Raw genomic sequence first — 20,676 nt, forward strand, 5'->3', positions numbered from 1 at the left:
TCTGTCTCTTGACCAGAGAAATAGGTTGTCTGTTCCCATCATACAGTGGTTGGATGGGCAAAGAATAACAGTTATCGATTTCTAACCTGGAGAAAAATATGAGCATGAAAGTTATTCATTACAGCATTATTTATAGTTAACACACACCAGAAGCAATACCCCAATACCTACAGTAGAAAATTAAGTAAATTTAAAAAATTTGCTTCACTTGAGTGACTATTATTTGGCCATTAAAAATGTTAATAGCAAAGACAAACAACATGAGAAATATAGGACACAAGTGGAGGAAAACAGTGAGATCTAAAATTATATTTATTATAATTGTCTAAAAATATGCTTCTAAAAAGACTAGGAAAGAATAGCAAAAATAGTCATGGTGTTAGAGTCAGATGATGGGTGACATTTTTCTTATAATTTTTTAGTATATGCATATATTTTCTTTCTCTTTTGAAAATCTTTGTTCAGTTAGCCTAAATGTAGTATTTATTTTCCAACCATTCTCAGTCCCCAGTTCACCTTTGAACTCATAGGATATCCTATCCTATGAGTTCATCGAGGGGTGGGGAAAAGGAAAGGTGTAGTGCCCTGCTTGCTCAGAGCACATAACTGGTGCTCTCCTTGTTTATGTGCACACACTGTTGTCTATAGCTATCAGCATTTCCATTTTCCCAGTCCTAAGTTTCCACACTTGGCAGGACAAAGCAAATAAACCCAGACCACAAAAATTCCCCAGCTTGTACCCTCGCTGGGATGCAGCCTAGCCATTGGTGGTCTCCAGACCAGCAATGCCAGATCATGTGGGAGCTTTCAGAAAATGAAGGATCTCAGGTCCCATCCCTGATCTTCTGAATTAAAACCTACATTTTAGCAAGATTCTCCCACTGATTCATGTGCACATTACAACTTGAACAGAACTGGCCTAGGTGGTTCAAACAATGCCATGAAAACTGACTCAGGGATCAGGGTCTAGAAATCTTCAGGTAATTGCTGCTGGATGCACTGTGAAAGCACAGCTGGCACTCCTAAAGAATTCTGATGTGCATATGGAGAGCTTTGCGTTCATGCCTGGTGATCACCAGTGGGTGCAGACCAGCAGCTGTGTTGAAAGCAGCCATATTGATGTTCTGTACTGGTTAAGAGCCTAGGTTTGGAAGACTCTGGTTCTGGAATAAGCACACTCCTTCCTGACTTTCCCATTGACTGCAGCTATATAGAATGCACGGAGCAATTATTTGAGGATGCTGAAAAGTAGTAGCAGATAGATTGGGAAAGAAGACCAGAGGTTGAAATACCACCATACTGGCCTCCAGTATGAACTCAAGGAAGCCCAAAACAAGGAATTAGATATTGGCATGGAAAGAGAGCACTCCAGGACAGCCCTCCATTCTGGCTAAAGGAGTGGGAATGGGGTCTAGTGCTCAAGAGAGAATGAGGAAAATCTCCCGTGTTTCTTCTTCCTTTTCTCCATTGTTTTATACCCCAGCATGTGACAGTCCACAAACTTAAAACTGAGGGAGAAGACCCTTCCTTTCCAATAAGACTTGTGTCAAGAGTATGGAGTGAACCACTGTTGCTTTTTTTTCTTTCTTTGTTCTCCCTCCATTTGATACAGGCATGTGGACACAGGCACTGTCAGGGGAAGTACATGGCAGAGCAAGGTAAGCAATGTCCCAGCTTTCTGGCCAGAGGACCAAAAGAGGAGCCCCAGGGAACTGGAAGGTATCAAGGAGATAGATCACAGAAACGGAAGAGTTCAGAAAGCAACTCCATAAACTTATGGACTCCAGGCCTTACCTGCAAACTGTACATAAGTGGATCTGATTGTAAATAGCACACCAAAGACTTTGAGAACAGAACTACAGGATAGCCCACTGCCAGGTCTCAGACTGACCACTGGTTAGCACATACATGGTACACAACTGGATAGCACTGCAAAGGCTTTCCAAACAGAACTGACATTGAAACCTGAACTTGGATCCCAAACCCAGCTGGGTCGATTGCCTGCTAAGACAAAAATACCAGGATTCTCCCCAAACCTCATGACAAAATGTTCAAAATTATTGGGCATACAAAGAATCAAGAAAATTTCAGCTCACAAAAAGACAATCAACAGATGCCAATATTCCAATGTGATGCAAATGTTGGAATAATTATGTGACAGAGATATAAAGCAGCTATTATAAAAATGCTTAGAGAAGTGAGGGCAGTCTAGAAACAAATGGAATGATAGAAAATCTCAGCAAAGAAACAAGGTACAAAAAAGAACCCAATGGAAATTTTAGAACTGAAAAATAATAATGCAGTAGTCAAAATAATTTCACTGGATGAATCAGTAGCAGAATAGAGATAACAGAGGAGAGATTAAATACTTGAAATAAATCAGTAGAAATCATCTGAACAATAGAGAGAAAAAATACTTTAAAATAAAGTTTCAGGAACCTGTGGGACAATTATAAAAGAGCTGACACTGCGGTCATGAAAGTCTTAGGAGGAGAGGAGAAAGAGTGAAGTACAGAAAAATTATTTGAAGAAAATAATGGCTAAAAACTTCTCAGATTTGGCAAAAGACATAAACCTACAGATTTAAAAAGTTCAGCAAATCCTAAGTAGGATAAACCCAAAGAAGTCCATGCTCAAATATAATCAAATTGCTAAAAATGAAAGTCATGAAAGCAACTAGAGAAAAAAACACATTGCTTATAGAGGAATAAGAATTTGAATGATTATGGATTTCTCATCAGAATACATGGAAACCAGAAATAAGTAGACCACCATTCTCAAAGTATGGAGAAAAAAAGATTGTCAGACCCAGAATTCTGTGTCCAGCAAATACATCATCTTTATTTCTGAAGGATTTTAAGATATTCTTAGTAAAAGAATACGAAGAGAATTCATAGTCAACAGATCTTCTTAGAAGGAATTGCTAATGAAAGTTCTTCAGACAGAAGGGAAGGGATACCAGATAGACACTTGGAACATCAGGAATAAAGGAAGAGCAATAAGAATGGTAAATATCTAGATAAACATAATAGACTGTTCTCTTGAATTCTCTAAAACATGTTTTATAATTGAAAGCAAAAATTAGAACAAATTCATTGTAGTTATAATATATATGTCATATAATATGACAATATTGTATGTTATATAAGACAAGGAAGGTGAATGAAAGGACTTACTTATGCTGATAAGGTTTTTACCTTCTACTTGAAAGGGTAATATACTATTTCTCAGTAGACTGTGAAAAGTTACATCTGTTTATTGTAATCCCTCAATCAACCACTGAAAAAACTACAAAGAGATCTAGTCAAAAACTCTGAAGTTGAATTAAAAAGAGAGAAAATAGAGGAAAGAAAAAGAACAATTGGAAAAGCAATAGTAAAATGGCAGATCTAAATCTAAACATATCACATTAAATGTAAATGGTCTCAACACACCAACTAAAAGGTCATGGCTTTTGAAGTTGGGTAAACCTAGTGTGAATTCATTCTTGGCCACTTACTACCCATCTGGCCTTGTGTAAGAACACTTGCTTCTCTGAGCCTCAGTTTCCTCACTTGTAAAATAGGAAAAAAATTGTACTTCCTTAGAGGGCTACTGCAAATATAAAATAAGGTAATATTTATAAGGAGCTCAGCATATCCGTCTGTTTAAAAAGTAGGGGAAATGCATATTTGCTCATATATGCAGAGTATCTTTGGAAGAACATACATGAAACTGATGTCATTAGTTGTCTGTGGGTAGCCTGGAGGACAGGGCTAAGAGGGAGATTTTTTTTACTTGTAGGGGTCCACAATCTCTTATCTTACAACTCTGAAATCAGAAGAGCTCTGAAAACCCGGTGTTGTTGATTTTTTTGTTTTGTTTTGTTTTGTTTTTTTCATAAGATTGATGCCACACCTTGTTTGGTAGCAGAACCTGAACTGAAGTGGCATTAAGCTCCTTATATGTTCATTTTGTGTGAATTCTCATTCATTTTGCAGAAATATTAAGGTATTGGTTATAGGGTACTACACAATAATATGTTAGGTATATTCATCTGACCTTTCTGAAACATGAAAAATTGTGAATTCCAAAACACATCCAGCCTAAGATTATGGATCTGTGTATCCTTTGAATTTTGAATTCAATCTGTGTATTGTTTTGAATTTTGAAACTGGTGAAGGCATTACCTATTCAGAAAATTAAATTTTAAAAACTAAATTTAGCATGGTGCCTGACACAAAGCAAGCTGTCAGTAAGTATCGGCAGCTGCTATTATTCCATTCTTCCAGGCCTTTCCTGTCAACAAATCTGTTCATGTCCAATACTATGTTTCACCATGACAGCAGACTCTGAGTGTTACTACTTAGATTTTCCATCGTAGAAGACTGAGGTGCAAACCAGCCAGACCCCTGCCAACCAGCCAGATAGTCCCCCACCCAGAGTCCTGAGGTTTTTCCTGTTCACCAGACCACCTCAGCCATAAGAATGGCGTCAACAGGATTTGTGTGCCCAAGAGAGGCGTGTTATTCTTAATCTAAGAGGAGAGGAGAGCACATAAGGAGGAATTGTGTGCGGTCAGGATCACCCCCAAATCCCAAAGGGCCTTCAAAGGGCCCCAATCCCAAAGGGCCCGTTTTGAAGCTAGGCCTTACTGTCCAGTGGGCCCAGCTAGGCAGTTGCGCCTACAGCATTTAGTGTACAGCACTCTCTTTCAGCTGATTACTAGATGAAGTTTTAGGGGCTTGATTCTAGAGACCATTTACAAAAATTAGCTTCTTTTTTTTTTTTAATCCCGAGAGCCTCAATTATCATATCCAGTACTGAGACTGTTTTATAATAGATCTGGGCGTGTATATAATGAGCTCACAGAAGCGTGCATGTGTTGCAGTTAGACTGTGTTGAGTGTGAGCGTAAAGGATATGCCGTGACAATTGCAAGAAAGCAGATTGTTGGGGTGGGCCTGGCAGCTGCCTTTCTAGCCTCCATTGTTCTTTATCTCTTCTTTCCTCCCCACGCTCTGTGGCCTAGGAGAGAAAAACAGAGATGGCTCCATGTTTCAGGAGCCATCAGGGCTCTGTTTTCCAAGTCATTTTTATAGCCACTAGAAGCTCCTCCTGCTTGCTGCTCTGTAGGGGGCAGTTTGTGGAGACAAGTGTAAAATGCTTGCTGCCCTCTGCACCACTTGGTCTGTCCAGTGAGGCAGGTTGTTGGGAGGCCACCAGAAAGTTTGAACTGCCAGCTCCATGAACCATGGCTTGGAAACAATAACCTAGGTCGGGAAAAATTGCTTCCCTTGGAAGCCATGTCCATCTAAATCATGGTGTCCTTTCCAGCTCATAAGGTAGAACTACCTGGAGAAGCACCTACTTTGGGATTATTTTCCTAGTTGCTTAATTAATGGCTTCTTACCTGTAAGCTTTGATTAGCTGCTATTTACCAGGCTTTTCTGAGGTCTCCCATGCCCCAGAACTGTCAGGTTTGTATTGCTCACTGGGGCTCTAAGCAGATTCCAAAGCACACTTTTTCAAATACCAAATCTTCTTTGTTTTATTATATCCATAGCCATATCCTATATAGAAAAAATAGGAAAGTATAAAGAAGAAACTTCTCCCAGGTTTAACTGTCACTGTTTATATTTTCAGTTATGCTTCTTTCTAGTTTTATTTATACACACACACACACATTTTTCATAGTTGATTTCCTAGGCTATTGATAATCCCCTTTTCTCCCACAGTTAACACTGGAGCATAAACATTTTTCCACATCATTTTAAAACATTCTAAGAACATTGTTTCCATGGCTGCATTACCATGATCTGCCTAACTGGTCCCCATTTACAGCCAATCCTGTTCCCTTGGTTAAAGTTTTTATGATGATATTTTCATTTGAATTATGTATTATTTTTTTAAGATGGATACCTAGGCATAAAAGTATCAGATCACAGAATGTAAAGATACAGAAGGCTTTTGAGAGAGATATATTTTGCGTGTATATATATATATATTAGTATAGACTTGGTCTCCACAAAGCACACACTGATTTATTCTCCTGGCTCCTGCAGTCTCAGTGTGGGCAAAAATTGGTTCTTGGTTGGGGGGTGAAAATAATCTTAGAAATTACAATGGTTTGTGGCTATCCAGTGCAGTATCTGTGATATTAGCATTTCATGCAGGGGCCATAATGAGAAAAAGGTTGAGAAGCACAGTTCTAGTTGTATATGAGCACCCGTCTCACTCCACCCTTCGAAGCTGTTAAATCTGAGCTTTTGGTTTGGGGTTTTAGAATAGTATTTTTCTGATCTAAATGTTCTTGGTTCTTTGTACAAACTTTAGGAGCCTGGGAAAGGTATGAATAAAATAAAATTTATCTGGTTGCCACTGTTCATATTTTTATCTTTCTACATTATTGGGATCCTCCATGTTTCTAGTTTTATGTCCAGCTCTTTTCGCGTAATTGCCATTGTAATAATTTCAGTGTTAGTCTGTGCCGAGGATCACTTTGAAATATCCCTTGTGTTCTGGTCTCACGCAGGGGCTTCCCCTGTCCCCCATGCCTGGGAGTACATTTGTGTCCCCAAAGGCATCAGGTTTGGACCTCTGGGAGCCCAGGCTGCTCTGGGACTTTCAGTAATTGTCCCTTGTTTGTTTCAGGTGTGATCCCCTGGGCCCATTTGCTGTCGGGGGAGAGGACCTAGACCCCTTTGGGTGAGTACTGCTGGGGAGGTGACAGCAACACGACTTGCTCTTATGGCCTTTCAGCCGAAGCTCATCTTCTAATTTTAGAGCTTTTCATCAGTCTTCCTTTGGGGTGAAGGAAGCAGTTGTTGCTGAGTGGCTGAGAAAGCATTGCCGCTGCTCTGCTCTGCCGTACCTGGAGCAGTGCAGGAGGGCTCTGAGTGTTGGGGAGTGGCTGAGCAAGCCCAGTGGGCAGCTCCTCTGTTGTTTTCTGGCCCTGCTTGTTTTGGTGGAAGACAGCAGCTGTCCCTTGGATGGAAGGATACCATGGGGATCTATCAGGTGCAGACTGAAGAGCACACAGTGGGCTACAGACCTGAGGGCAGTTCAGGGCTATTCAGAGGTCACCTCACTTGGTAAGGGGAGTCTCTGATCCCCATTAGACTCTGGTGTGGTTCTTGTCAAGTCCCCAACAAAGTTATTTCAGCCTCAGCTAGGCACTGTCTTCTCTGAATGCTTTTAGATTTTAACCTCTGCTGCAAAGTGTCCCCAGCTTGAGTGTCTCACCTTTAGACCATGGGGAAATCATATAAGTCTGCAGTTAAGCTTGAACAGTGACTTCAAAGTTTGGGGAACATCAGCTTATTCATCCTAGTTTGAGCCATGAGGTCGGATCCATGGAATTCAATGAGGGACAGATGCTGTCAAGAGCCAGACTTGGACAACCAAATTATGGATTGCACTGAGACCTTTAGGGAAACAGCCAAAAAGCTAGCATCATGAATTATCTCAATTCATTAGTCCTTAGACCTAAAGTAGTAGCCTGCAGAGCCTTGTGATGGTTCTGCATTGACCTTGACAAGTTCTGGCACGTTCTTTATCGAATTGTCCCCCTTGGGTGCAGGAGATGGCAGGGACCTCAATTTTGTGGGTTCAGGGAGCCTGTAGAGCTGAAAGTACAGGCCCTGGTGGCCAGAGAAGGTGTGCTCTTTGTGTTGTTGCTCTTGCCCACTTCCTGCTGGCACTCAGGCAGCCATCCGTGTGTGTCTGCTTGAACCGTCCAGCGTTGATGTCCCAGTCATTTTTAGTCCATTCTCACCACCTTCACTCCTTCTCCAACAGCTGCTTGCCACATTTGCTTACCCATCGTTCCTTCTTGCCTCAGGTGTCGGAGAGGTGGCATGATCGTGGATCCCCTGAGATCCGGCTTCCCAAGAGCACTTATTGACCCATCATCGGGCCTCCCAAACCGGCTTCCTCCAGGCGCTGTGCCTCCAGGAGCACGCTTTGACCCCTTTGGACCCATTGGGACCAGCCCACCTGGGTAGGTATTCACTCAGGTATGCTGAGAAGTAGGACGTGATGGCAGCTCAGCTCAGCATTGCAGGGATGAAGGCGTCTGCCGCCAGGCGCAGAGTCACCACTACCTCTGTCCCCTGCTGCCAAGAGAGTGGAGCCTCCTCCAGGCACCTGCCTGATGCCTCCCTGGAGCCTTCCAGGAGCTTCCCATTCCTCAGTGCCTCCCTTCCCCAGCTCCCGTCACGGAGGACTCAGAGGAGGGGTTGCTACTCACACTTAATGGACTTTTTGTATGTGTCAGGAACTCACTGGATCCTTATGTCAACACTTGTGGGTAGATATTACTGTCCACATTTCACAGATGCAGAAATCAAGGCCCTGAAAGGTGGAGTAACTTATCCAAGGTGGGAGAATAAGAATTCAGACCCAACTCTAGAGTGCATGCTCTTGAACTGCACAAACCACCACATCATTCTGAGGCAGGCTCTCTCCATTCAGGACCCTGTGTGCCCGTGTGCCGCTGGCTCTCCATCGCCCCAACTCACCAGCCCCTCTTTCCATTCCAGACCGAACCCAGACCATCTCCGCCCGCCGGGCTACGATGACATGTACCTGTGAAGGCCTCAAGAATGTAACATACCATCCTTCCCTCTACTCTCCTGGAGCTGCCACTGCTAGCCCCATCAGCAACCGTTTTCTTGTGGGCTGGGGGCAAGGGACTCTGCCCATGTGTTTGCAGGCCAGCTGGGATTGCCTCCCCACCCGCTGCCAGGGCCAAGGTACCTGCTGTAGCTGTCCACCTGGCTGCATATAGGTCCCAAAGAGAAATCAGTGTCTCTCACCACCAGCTCCTCCCCACTTCCCAGGGAAGACTCCGGCAACATATACCCTCGACCCGATGCAGTCCCAGTTGCAGCACTGTAAGAACAGAACACATTTTGGATGTTATTATTAAGAACCAAATGTCAATACAAAAATCATGTTGCCAGTATCCCACTCTTCTTTGCTGCTCAGTTCCTTCCATTTATGAGACTTGAGAGTTTGAATGTTTGAGGGGCTAAATGACTCTTTTTTCCTACCCAGGGCCTGTTCTTGCTTCTCAGGCACCTTCCTTTCATAAATCGCTCTTGCTCCTGACACCACTAAGAATGGGTCCCAGTCTGGCTTCATGGATGAAAATGAGTGACTGGAAACCCCATAGGCCACAAGGATGACTTTCTCAAGGACAGGCAGATTGTGGAAAGATTGCATCATTCTGAAAAGGGCAAAATCTTCCAGTTCTGCTTGTCTGAGCCAGTCCTCTGGGTCCCTCTGTGCCTGGGCAATGGCAGCCTATGAACAGAGGAATAAACAGAACAGACCTGAAGGCTAATCTCTTTTTGCCACTAACTTACTGAGTGACCCTAAGCAGGTCCCTTCCTCCCAGGGCCATCGTGTCTACCTACGAAATCTGAGGTGTGCCTTTCTTGCTCTAAAGCATTCTGGTGTCTGCTTCTATGTCTGATGACCCCTGGGAACTGGGGCAAAAGGGAAAGAATAAAGGTTCAAGGCTTTGTGTGGTACTTACCTACAGAGTCCGCAACTGTGTGCCTCTCACCCCTCTTGCGGCTCAGACACAAGCATAGCAGCGTGGTGCTGAACTTCAGGACAAGCAGGGAGCCTGGTCTCTGAAAGCCAGTGGCAGGGGGTGGGTTGGGAGGAGTGTGTGATAGGGGTGAATGAAGGAGCTAGTGATGCAAGAAACAACCCAGGAAGTCTTTTCAGCCTGAGGCCTGACAGATGCGGTCAGGGATGAACCCCTGTGCTGGAGTGGAAAGAGCACTCTAGAGCACCAGACTCAGAGGCAAGAGATCAAGGCACTAGTCACTTTCACTCCCTAACTAGCATTTCAGCCACGGGTGGGTCCTTAAACTTTTCAGGTCCTTGGATTCCTTCCCCTAAATTAGGATGTATTATTTATCTGTGGGCAGAGGGCCACCAGAGCCTTCCTGAGGCATCTGCTAATATGCTGTAGCCTGAATTGCCTGTCTGTTGTGTCTGAGAGTGGGTTAGGAGTAAACTAAACAGGCATATGTGCCCAGGGGCAATCCAAGATGGAGGCTGGGACTAGGGGAGGCTCGCATGAGCTGGCTTCCTGAGCATTTCTGGCAGACCCCATTTCAAGCACTGATTTAGTAAAAGACCACCTTGAAGCTTTTAGAACAGCTCTGCTCTGGAGAAAGACCCAGAGGTCAGGCAGAGCTACAAATGCAGTCATTAATAGTCGTCTTCCTCAAGAGCCAGCTAATGGGTGGAACGTTTTTGTTTTGAAACTGGATCATACCTTCAACCAGAAGGACTTGGGGCAATTTGCTCATAAAAGCATCTTTTATTATAAAACGAAGCATTTAAAGGAACATCAGACAAGTGGGAGAGGTAGATAACTTTTAGGACCCTGATTCAAGGAAAGGACAAGATTGAAACAATAAATTTGCCACTTAGATTTTCTAATAGCAAAAGTGGAAAGGATAGCCATAAATATAATTCTGTTTTCTGAAAATAGAAACACTAGTGATCCACCTGCAGAATCAGCAGGTTTTTTGAGTGGGTCTCCTTGCATCAGGGACAGTGAGGAACACAGACTATGTCTTAGTTATGTGGGGGAAGGTGAATAGGGCCTTCAGGAACTTCCAAGTCAGGCTGTCGGTATGTGTTGTATGTCTGGGCCACTTCCCTCCTTCCAGCCAAGCAGCCAAAGGGAATGGTTCAGGTATATGTTTTGTGGAACCCAAAAGGTTGGAGCCTTAGCAATAATTATCAGCACTTAATAACCTGTTCCTCTTTTTTAAAAATACAGCTTTATTGAGAGAATAATTCACATACCCATAAAGTTCACGTTTTTTAAAGTGTGCAATTCAGTGTTTTTAGTATATTCACAGTGTTGTGCATCCATCACCATATCTGATTCCTGAACATTTTCATCACCCCAGAAAGAAAACCCATCCATTAACAGTCACTCCCCATTCCCTCCTCCCAGCCCCACGTAACCACTAGTCTATATTCTGTCTCTAAACATGTGCCTATTTTGGACAGTTCTTACACGTGGAAATCACACAATGTGTGGTCTTTCATGTCTGGCTTCTTTCACTTAATGTTTTCAGGGTTCATCCATGTTGTAGCATGTATCAGTAATTCATTCCTTTTAATGGCTAAATAATATTCCACATTTTCTTTATCCATTTATCAGCTGATGGACAGTTAAGGTGGTTCCTGCTTTTTGGCTATTATGAATAAGGCTTCTATGAACATTTATGTACAAGTTTTTGTGTGGTCATATGTTTTTGGTTCTCTTGGGTATATCACCTAGGAGTGGAGTTGCCGGATCATATGATAACTAATTGTTTTGAGGAACTGCCAGACTGTTTCCCAAAGTGACTGCACCATTTTACATTCCCACCAGCAGAGTGTGAGGGTTCTGGTTTCTCCACAGAAACTACTTCAGCTTTTTTAAACAAAGAATTTTGACCTAGATCACGCAAAACAGAGACCAGAGGCAGTCACCCCTGGGGAGCAGACTATGGCTTTGGTAATAGCCACCTTGGGATGACCACGGCTGGTGAGCCACAGAGGAGTTTGGGTTTGACTTTTGGGGAAGTTTCAGGGCTGGATGTGATATAGAAAAGGTCCTGTCTGTAGGGAAGTTGCCATGACCTTTCTGGGTCTAGCGTGATTCATGGCATCACTTTTGCTTGGTTTGAAATTTCTTTGTTGATCCAGTGGCTTACAAGTAAAATAAAGGTCTGGTTCTAAATCTTTGTCTTTCAGTGAAGTGCCATAGACCACGTGTACCATCTCTGGCAGCCCCTACCTTCCCACCTTCTCTTCCTTGCCTTGTCTCTTTCCTGATTGTTAGAGCTGGCTGTGTTTTTCATTGCATTGCATTTATCTACTTAGTCATGAGCTTCTGTCAGCCTCCATGGTGAAATCATTGGTCTCAAGACCCTGACTAAGAATGTGTTATGTTCAAAACAGATTTTATATTCCTGTGCTGGATGGTCAGTACCTGTTGACATGTAGTTAGAAAGTGGGTAGCAAGCCCCGTAACAACCTCATTCTTTGGAATCCAGCTTCCTTCATGGCCTCCCTCTACTCTCATTAATGACATTCTGTTACTGATCCATGCCTCTTCACAGAAGAAAAATTAGAATCTGTGGAGCAGTGAATATCTGTCACCTTCTAATCTTGTCTACTTTGGGCAGTTCCAATGAGACAGGTCCCACCACCAAGGAGAGGAAAGACCCCTCACATGCGTATCCTCAGCTTTGTCTTTTATAAAACTTAACATGCTTATGGACCACTATTGACGTTTTGCACCAAAAGAGAGATGCAAAGGCAGGCATCCAAGCCCCCAGCTCTTGTTTGTCCTTGGGATACCACAAGGCACACACTAAGTCACTCCAGCTGTGCTGGACCCTGAACCTGACCCAGAGGGTGTGTCACAAGTAGAAGTGGCAGGCGGTGAGTGTGGTGGCCAGAGAGGAGTGGCAAGACCCAGGTGACTAAAGATAGAGCCTAGAGTGCAGAGAGCAGCAATGACACGAGGTTGGAACACCTCACTCGTGGCAGGGCCTGTCTCTGCTTAGGCTGATAGTGCAGTCTAATAGAGGAGATTGGATAGGCCGTGTTCCCTATTAGCCACATAAGGTGAGTGTTGTGAGTATGACGGGTTCTGAGAGAGGAGACAGTGGGAGGGCTGCAGGAGACAAACTACTTTAGCTTTTTTAAACAAGAAGATTCGGATGCAGACATCAGCAAGATCACATCATCATTGCCTTGATCTGGGGATCAGGAAACTCCAGAGCCTCACAGCAGCTGCCTAGATCTGTGCCCGAAAGTAAATCCCCTCATACTGCCACCTTGACCGCCCTCACTCTCAGCTCAGTTCCAAGTGCAAGGCTCAACTGCATGCATCTGATAGTTGGAACCGACATCACCTCTCAAACCATAGCTGCAAGGGAGCCTGGGAAAATGTTCTTGTTTCCTTTTCCTCCCTGTCCCTTCAGGAAGGCACATTTGGAACAGAGGTCTGATGAGCCAGTCTCTCATTTCTGTCTACAACATGGGCCTTGATAGAGATGAGCACCACAGCCATGCTTCTCCAGCTTGCCCAGGCCTACCAGTCTCCTAAGATGCTTGAAGGACACAGTACATCCTGGACCCCAACCCAGACCTGGATCCAAATCACTAGGCAAGGGCCTTTAAGTCCATTTTTTACAAGTTCCTCAGGTGATTCATGTGACGAGACCAGTTTGAGAATTCCTGAGAAGGGAAGGCTACATCCTTGCTACTCAAACCAGCAGCACCAACAGTATCACCTACAAACTTGCTAGAAATGTGGCATCTCAGGCCCCACCCAGGCTTATTAAATGAGAATCTGCATTTTAACAAGTTGCCCAGATGATTCGTGTGCACTTTAAAGTTTGAAACTCTCTAGTGTACAAACCTTGTATCTTTTTCCTTTACCTGGATATCAGGTGAAAAGAATCAAGTCAGTCTTCTCGATTCATGGCATACTATGACTGACGCTTGCAAGAACCTCCTCATTTTAAGTCTTTTCCGTTTTACCCCCTGTAACCTCTCTATTCTTTTCTCCCATATCACTCAGATGTGTTTCATATATGTTTTAAAATATGCATGTACCCTTGTAAAATAGCATACATTATATCTTCAAATCATAACAACTGTAATGAAATACTATCCCCATTTTCTAGGCCAGAAAAAGAGGGTTTGGAAAGGTCTAGTAATTTGCTCAAAGCCAAGCAGGGCTCTCAGAATCAAGCAGGAGTGGGTGCGACTTCCAGCGCTCCCTTTGCTGGTATGTGGCTTTATCTGCAAAATGAGCGTCACGTCTACCTTCAGGATTGTTGCAGGGTCCAGCCAAATAATGTGTCTTATAAATAGATAGCAGGAGCTCAGTGGCCAGCAGCTATCATTACTGAAGCCACATGGGTAGATAAGACTGTCTTAGGCTGCTATCCAACAAAGAAAACAAGCTTGTATCTGGTGCCCCCAGTGTGCTAGGCCTTTCCTTGTCTCATGTAGTACACCTGGCTACTCCCAAAGTAAACACTGTTAGCAGCATTAGTTGAAGTGGTGCTGGGTTTGCTCTTTTAGGGGTGGCAGAACCATGATGGGGACCTGAGTCAGCTGGTTCTAAAACCAGTGCTCTTTTTAGTAAAACTGCTGTACCTAGACCTCACATCTTGTCCAGACGAGGAGTATGGGCAAAACCCACTCCTGAAGCTGGAAAACAAGTCAGGTCTTATATGAAAAAGGAACGATGCTGCATAATTCCCAAGATGGTCTAAGAGTCCTAAGTCAGTCCTGTTTGCAAAGTGTATCTCATGTTTCTGAGCACTTCCACCTACAGCCACAGCACCCAAGCACCCAGGTTAGGGGCATCTGAAAACACCCAGCCCAACCCCTATCCCACAGAGGAAGAAACAGGCCCACAAAGCCTCTCTGGAAGGGTGACCTCCTGAGAGGCTTCACTGGGCCCCAGAAATGGCCTCGGACTCTGTGCTCTGACCGCAAGTGATGCTCGCCCCAGCCTTCTGAGTTTGGTAGGATGGGAGCTACTCTCCCCATTGAACATATTAAAAAGCAGGTCCAGAGCAGTTGAGTGACCTTCCCTATGCCACAAAGACCACAGAAATCCTAGCCCAAGGCTTTCCTACTAAACACTACCCAAAACAGTCATGTTGGTCTCTGAGGGACAAAAATGTGAGAATCCCCTTCCCTCTCTCTCCCTTTTCTCCCCTCAGCGAGGCTGTAAGAGGAAGGGGCCATACAGGTTCAGCACCCTGGTCAGCACCCAACTATGCACAGCCGCAAGAGGTGGCCTTTGGGCCAGGATAAGCTTGTGTCTGCTGCTCCCCAATCCAGGATGGCCCTCCCCTGGGGACAGGCAGGCATCCCTAAGAGAAGGAGACCTGAACCTAGGTATTCTGCCTCCAAGACAGAGCCCCGCCTTCCCTCTCTCCTTCAAATTAGAGCCACAGGAGCACAGTTTCATCCTGTAGGCTTCTTGATTCCTAGGATATAAATTCACATGAGAAGCCTAGGAAGAAGAGAGGCGGCCTGAGCCATGGGGCCCCTGGGCAAGTTCCACCCCCCTTTTTGGTTTTCCCCAGTAGTAAAATGGGGATAAAGGTGGGCTTGACTGCCTCCAAGATCCTGCTCCTGCTTCCATGATTTAAGTAGGCCATGGGCCTGCTCGAGTTCAGTGCTCCCCCAACTGTCCTCTCCTCCCCCCTACAGAGCTTCCCAATTCATGTCTAAACCACGAGCCTCAAAGTGGCAGCCCACAGCCCAGATCCACAAACATGCTCTGACTGGCCTGCATGCTATGAAATTTGAGTCTTGACTCTGCTATTTACCAGCTGTGTGACCTTGGGAAAGTCACGTAGCCTGACTGTGCCTCAGCTTCCTCATCTGTAAAATGGAAGTAATGAGAGCACCCACTCTCCGAGATGGTTGTGAGGTTTAACTGAGCTAGTAGATGTAAAGACTTAGAAGATTGCCTGGCACAGAAAGAGCACTATATTTGGTCTAATGTGTATAATGCATAACGGGTTCATTGAAATGTAGAAACATGAAGTGTTTTCTTTTATCCAACTAACCTCTATCAAATCCCCCTTTCTCATCTCAGCATCTAGGGCCCAACCAATAACTAACTGGTCACTTTGATTTTCAAATTCAGTCCAGTCCAGTTTAAAACTTTCCAACTTATATCCAGTTCCAAGAGGTCTCCTCTGACCCCTTTTGAACCCTTGCTCCTCCACTGTGGTGGGATGGGGAGGAAGAAGGGAGAAAAATGAAGTGTCTCTTCACTAGCCGTGATGATGGGCCGGGGGAGGTGCTCTTACTCTAACTCATGCTGGGGTTTTGTTTACTTTTGATGCTGGAGTCTTCAGTAGACAACATGCCAAATTGGGGGGGGGGTGTTGAGAGCTTTATCCTGGACTCTCAGAGAGTAGTGAGGGTCTGTGTCAGTCCATAAGAGGTTCTTAGCCCCTCTGCTTCTTGAAGTAGTATGCTGGGCTGCATAGCCACCTGTGCCACCCCACAGCTCCAGCCTCCCCTCACCTGCCTACATCAACACTCGGAGCCCTGGAACACCGGGGTCCTCCACCTACCTTCAAGGGCCTCAGAACACTGGGAGGGGATGCAGGACTGCCCTTATTCCTCCCTGATTCCCAGCACCGTCATCCCTTCAAGCCAGTGTGGGCTGTTTGCACGGGCCTCCCACGTCAGAAATTCTCCAGGTCAGAAATAGACCTCATCTCCATGTTCACACTAATTCACGAGCTCCAGAAGATACCTGTCAAGGCCTCTCAAGAATACTTTCCTAGTCATTTCCTGCCTAATCCAGGATGTGTGGCCATTGGGAGTGCATACCCGTCGGCAGGATGGTTATAATCCTTTCTGAACTAATAAGGTTAAGAGAAAAAAATAAAAACATTCCCAAGAGGTTTGTCGTCTCTGCCAAGGCTCTGCAACATCAGACTAAGGTCAGTCAGGCAGATGAGTCAGACTGAGTCAACAGGTACTCTCTGCTTTGGAAGTGGATACTTCAGATGATGGAGGCAGCCCTTTCAGCTGACGCTGAAAGGCTGGCACTCATTTTGACATTGAACAGTTCTCTCTAAGTGTTTGGTAATAAGAGGGTGATAGATGCTATGGAACGATGATATATTATAAGCCATATTATAGATATATTATGTGCACATACATGTATATACATATAATACTTGGCTGAAACATATACAGCAGTGCTGTCCAATAGGCATACAATGACAACCACATATATAATTAAATTTTTTCTAGTAGCCACATTATAACAGTAAAAAAATATATATGAAATTAATTTTGTCACCTGTAAACTGGGTTTGCCTCTTGGTGGGTATCCAGCCAAAAGACACAATCAAGCCAAAGATGGGGAAAAGAAAATAAAGCTGATGGCAAACTTAGCTTCCGATCAAAAAAAAAAAGAAGAAACAAACCAAACAAACAAAAAAGAATACTTCCCTAACCTTTTTCATCTGTTTGGTGCTATACCTCAAAACCTAGCACAGAATGGTGCTTAAGTCTTTGTTGAAAGAATGAAGGATCTTGGATGGGAAACACTCAAGTGACACTTGTAGCTCAGTGAGCCTCCAGCTGGGAGGCACTCTAGTCCACTTCTTGAGGATGCCCCCATCTCTATGAGTGACTCAGTAAGCCCTGGGCCAGGGAGGGGGTGGATGTCTGGCCCCAGCAGGTGGCATCTCATTGGACACTCCCTTGTCCTCAGTTCTGGCCTGTCGCAACTCTCAGGCAGTGGGACAATCCCTTTCAGCATCCTTTTACCCACACAAAGGTCCAGATGTCCAGCTGCTCTTGAAAAATCAGGAGCTCTGGCAACCCTGAGCCTGTCCACCAGGGCAACAGCCAGCCAGCTGAAGCAGCACCCCTTTAATCCTGCCACTGCTGTTCACCTCCACCTGCTTCACTCAGGAATGTCACCTGCCAAGCTGTACAGGCATTTGCATTTGGGCCCCTTCTTTCACCTTTGGCGGGGGAGGGTGGAGACTCCCAGGAGGAGAACCAGATGGCTGGCAGGTGAGTCAGCAATAGTAGCAACTCACCTGTGGGTGCCTAACCCCCAGGAGTGGCTTTAGTGAAAGGAGATGCAGACACAGAGAAATAAAAAAGAGGTTAGGGAGGGACTGGTTGAAGGGAAGAATTAGGAGAGGGAGAGAGATGGCCTTTTCTGAATGCCCTTTACCCTAAGTCATTGTTGGCTCCGATGCCCTGCCACCCGGGAAAAGGTTGGCATGGCAGCCGCCTTGTTCCGCTGTCCTCCCTGCTCCCCTGGGGCCAGCTTTCCTGCCAGAAGATCCTTCCACTCACTAACCTTCCCCCAGGCCCAGGAGAACAGCAGCCTCCACCTCGACCTTGGCAGCTCAGAGGCTGAGAAGGGACAGGCTGCAGAGATGGAGGCCTGGAGTTCAAGGTTATGTCCTCTGGCTGCAGTTGGACAGTCCCATGGACTGGCCTCCCCAATGCCAGCATCACCCCTACAATGCACCTGCCCTCAGAAGAGTCTTCCTGGGGCTTCCCTGGTGGTGCAGTAGTTAAGAATCCGCCTGCCAATGCAGGGGACACAGATTCGAGCCCTGGTCCAGGAAGATCCCACATGCCGTGGAGTAACTAAGCCCATGCGCTGCAACTACTGAGCCTGCACTCTAGAGCCCGCGAGCCACAACTACTGAGCCCATGTGCCACAACTACTGAAGCCCAGGCGCCTAGAGCCCGTGCTCCGCAACAAGAGAAGCCACCGCAGTGAGAAGCCCTCTCACCGCAACAAAGAGTAGCCCCTGCTCACCGCAACTAGAGGAAGCCCGCACGCAGCAACGAAGACCCAACGCAGCCAAAAATAAATAAAATAAATAAATTTAAAAAAAAAGAAGAGTCTTCCTGCCACACACACCTGTAAGCAATCATATGGCTGACAGTGAGTTCTCCCCATGTACCAGGCCCCTAGGTATGCGCTATACCAGTGTGAACTCCGAGTCCTCATAACAACCCTGTGACTTAAGGGCTGTGGTTGCCGCCAGTCTGTAGATGATGAAAGGCAAGCCCCCACTATGACGCCCCTGCTCTTTAGCAGGCCTCATCCCAACACTCCAGCCCAGAACCTGCAGACCTCCCGCCCACCCCTGCCCCTCCCCAGTACACACCAGGCTGTTTTATGCCTCTGAGCCTCTGCTCATGCTCTTCCTCTCTGCCCGGAATACCTTTCCTGCTCCCCATTCTCAACCCACATTGGATACTGCCTCATTGTTTAAGAATCCTATTAGACATCACCCCTTCCAGGAAAGCCTTTTCGGACCCCAACTTAATCAGATACCCCTCTGTGCCAACACCCCCCAACCTGGCCACACATACACAGTCCTCTGGGCACTGTCCTGTTTCCCCAGGGGCAGGGCCCATGTGTCCCTGTAGTGCCCCACCCAGGGAAGAATACAGATAGGTGTGAATGAACGAACAAATGAATAGTTAACATTATTGAGTGAATTATGAAGTGCCAGGCACTATGCTAAGTGCTTTACAGGTATTTCATTTACTGCTCACTATGCCTTATGGGGAAGGTGCTATCATTCACCAGATGAAGAAACAGCAGCTCAGAGGAATTGGACATCCACCAAGCATCCAGGCAATCTGACCCCAGAGCCAGTACCCTTATACTATTACGTGTGGGCGCTCCTCACTGGACTCTCTCCGTAAGGGGCTCTGCCCCCACCCCTCTGAGACTGGAGTAGGGAGAAAGCTCAGAAGCGCTTGGTCCCCTTGGAGGAGGAAGGCAGTAATCCTGCCGCCCTCTGCACCATTCAGATCCCCTGGGCCTGCCCATTTGCTCAAGGACAACCCGACCCAGGAAGAGGCTTGATCTTGGGAAGAGGGTGTTGGGGCCAAAGAAAAGAAGATACCGAGGGCCAGGGTTGCTACTGTCTTTAGCCAGGCTCTGGCCATTGGGGCACAGGCTCTCCTCTAAGGAGGGAGGTTGGGACCCTGGGGAACCTCGTGACTAAATCCTACCCAACTCCACTATGCCTTCTCCCTGAAGACACCCAACATCTGACCAGTAAATGCTAACGTACCTCCACTGACAGGACCTCCCTATCACCCCAACCCAGGCAAGACCTCAGCAAGCTTCTCCTTCCCTTAGCTGAAACTCACCTCCTTGGGGACATCAAGAGGAGCCCACTCTCTCGGGAGAAACCAACGGACCCAACTGGAGGGCACCTCCCTGACTCTTGTCAGTGCCACTGATCCTCCCCTTTCCTTCCAGACAGAACCCTTAGAACTCTGCCTCCTGTGGCTTCTTCATAATGCCTTATTTCCTCCCTCTCCTCTTGCCCTTCCAAAGCTCTCCAGACATGGTACCATGGTCTTAACTTAGGAAAGCCCTCTTCTTGTGTTTCCTGATCCCCTCAGTCCCTAGAGAAGGCAGAGTGGGAAGGTTTCTAGTCTCACTCTGGAAGACCAGAGAGGTAGAATAGTTTGCCCAAAGGCCCACAGCGAAGGGGTGCCTTCCAGGAGCAGCAAGTGCAAAGGCCCTGAGGTGGGAGTGTGCCTGGCATGTTGAGTGTGCCTGCAAGGAGGCAAGCATGGCTGCCATGGAGTGAGCAGAGGCTAGGGTGGGGGATAAGTTCAGAGAGGCACAGGGCCCAGATTGTGTAGGCCTTTTATAGGCCACTGTGAGGGACGGACCTGAAGCTTATGCAATTTAAGGTGCTGTCCTTTTTTAAAATATCAAAATTACAAATAAAAGTTTGACTCAGGGCCTTGGAAGGAGCCTGGGCAAGTGAGGGGCCTGGATGGTAAATCTACCCTTGACTGGTGAGAAAGGTGGCTTTTGCCTGGAATGAGAGGGAGCCATAGGACAGTTTCGAGCAGAGGAGCTGCCTGACCGAATTAACCTTTGAATAGGATCTGCCTGGCTGCCAAGTGGAACATGAACTGGGGCAGAGTAGAGGAATTAGGACACTAATGAGCAACCTGAACCAGGTGGTTATGGCTGAGGGGCGGGCAGGGGTCAGATTCCAAATGTGGAACCAACAAGATCTTCTGATGGGTAGAATGGGAGGCTCGAGAGAAGTCAGAAGGGTTGACCCTGAGGTTTTAGGCCTAATCC

General features: G+C 45.9%; 1 protein-coding gene across 2 annotated transcripts in view; it reads left to right on the plus strand.

The window, feature by feature from the left end:
* The window catches only part of PSMF1 (proteasome inhibitor subunit 1), a 52,828-nt gene extending 43,306 nt beyond the window's left edge, over positions 1 to 9,522 (plus strand). Inside the window, exons 5-7 of one of the 2 annotated variants that reach the window (XR_009535159.1) lie at positions 1,613 to 3,007; positions 6,633 to 6,686; positions 7,822 to 7,907. Coding sequence is in view for 1 of the 2 variants with exons in the window: in XM_060122664.1 (XP_059978647.1) it covers positions 6,633 to 6,686; positions 7,822 to 7,980; positions 8,522 to 8,573 (265 nt within the window). In the remaining variant the exon portion in view is untranslated. Of the gene's footprint in view, positions 1 to 1,612; positions 3,008 to 6,632; positions 6,687 to 7,821; positions 7,981 to 8,521 lie in introns of those variants that run through there. The other variant, XM_060122664.1, reaches the window with a different exon arrangement.
* The last annotated feature ends 11,154 nt before the right edge of the window (positions 9,523 to 20,676 follow it).

Source organism: Lagenorhynchus albirostris, chromosome 15 (assembly GCF_949774975.1).
Source record: "Lagenorhynchus albirostris chromosome 15, mLagAlb1.1, whole genome shotgun sequence".
NCBI classification, from domain to species: Eukaryota; Metazoa; Chordata; class Mammalia; order Artiodactyla; family Delphinidae; genus Lagenorhynchus; species Lagenorhynchus albirostris.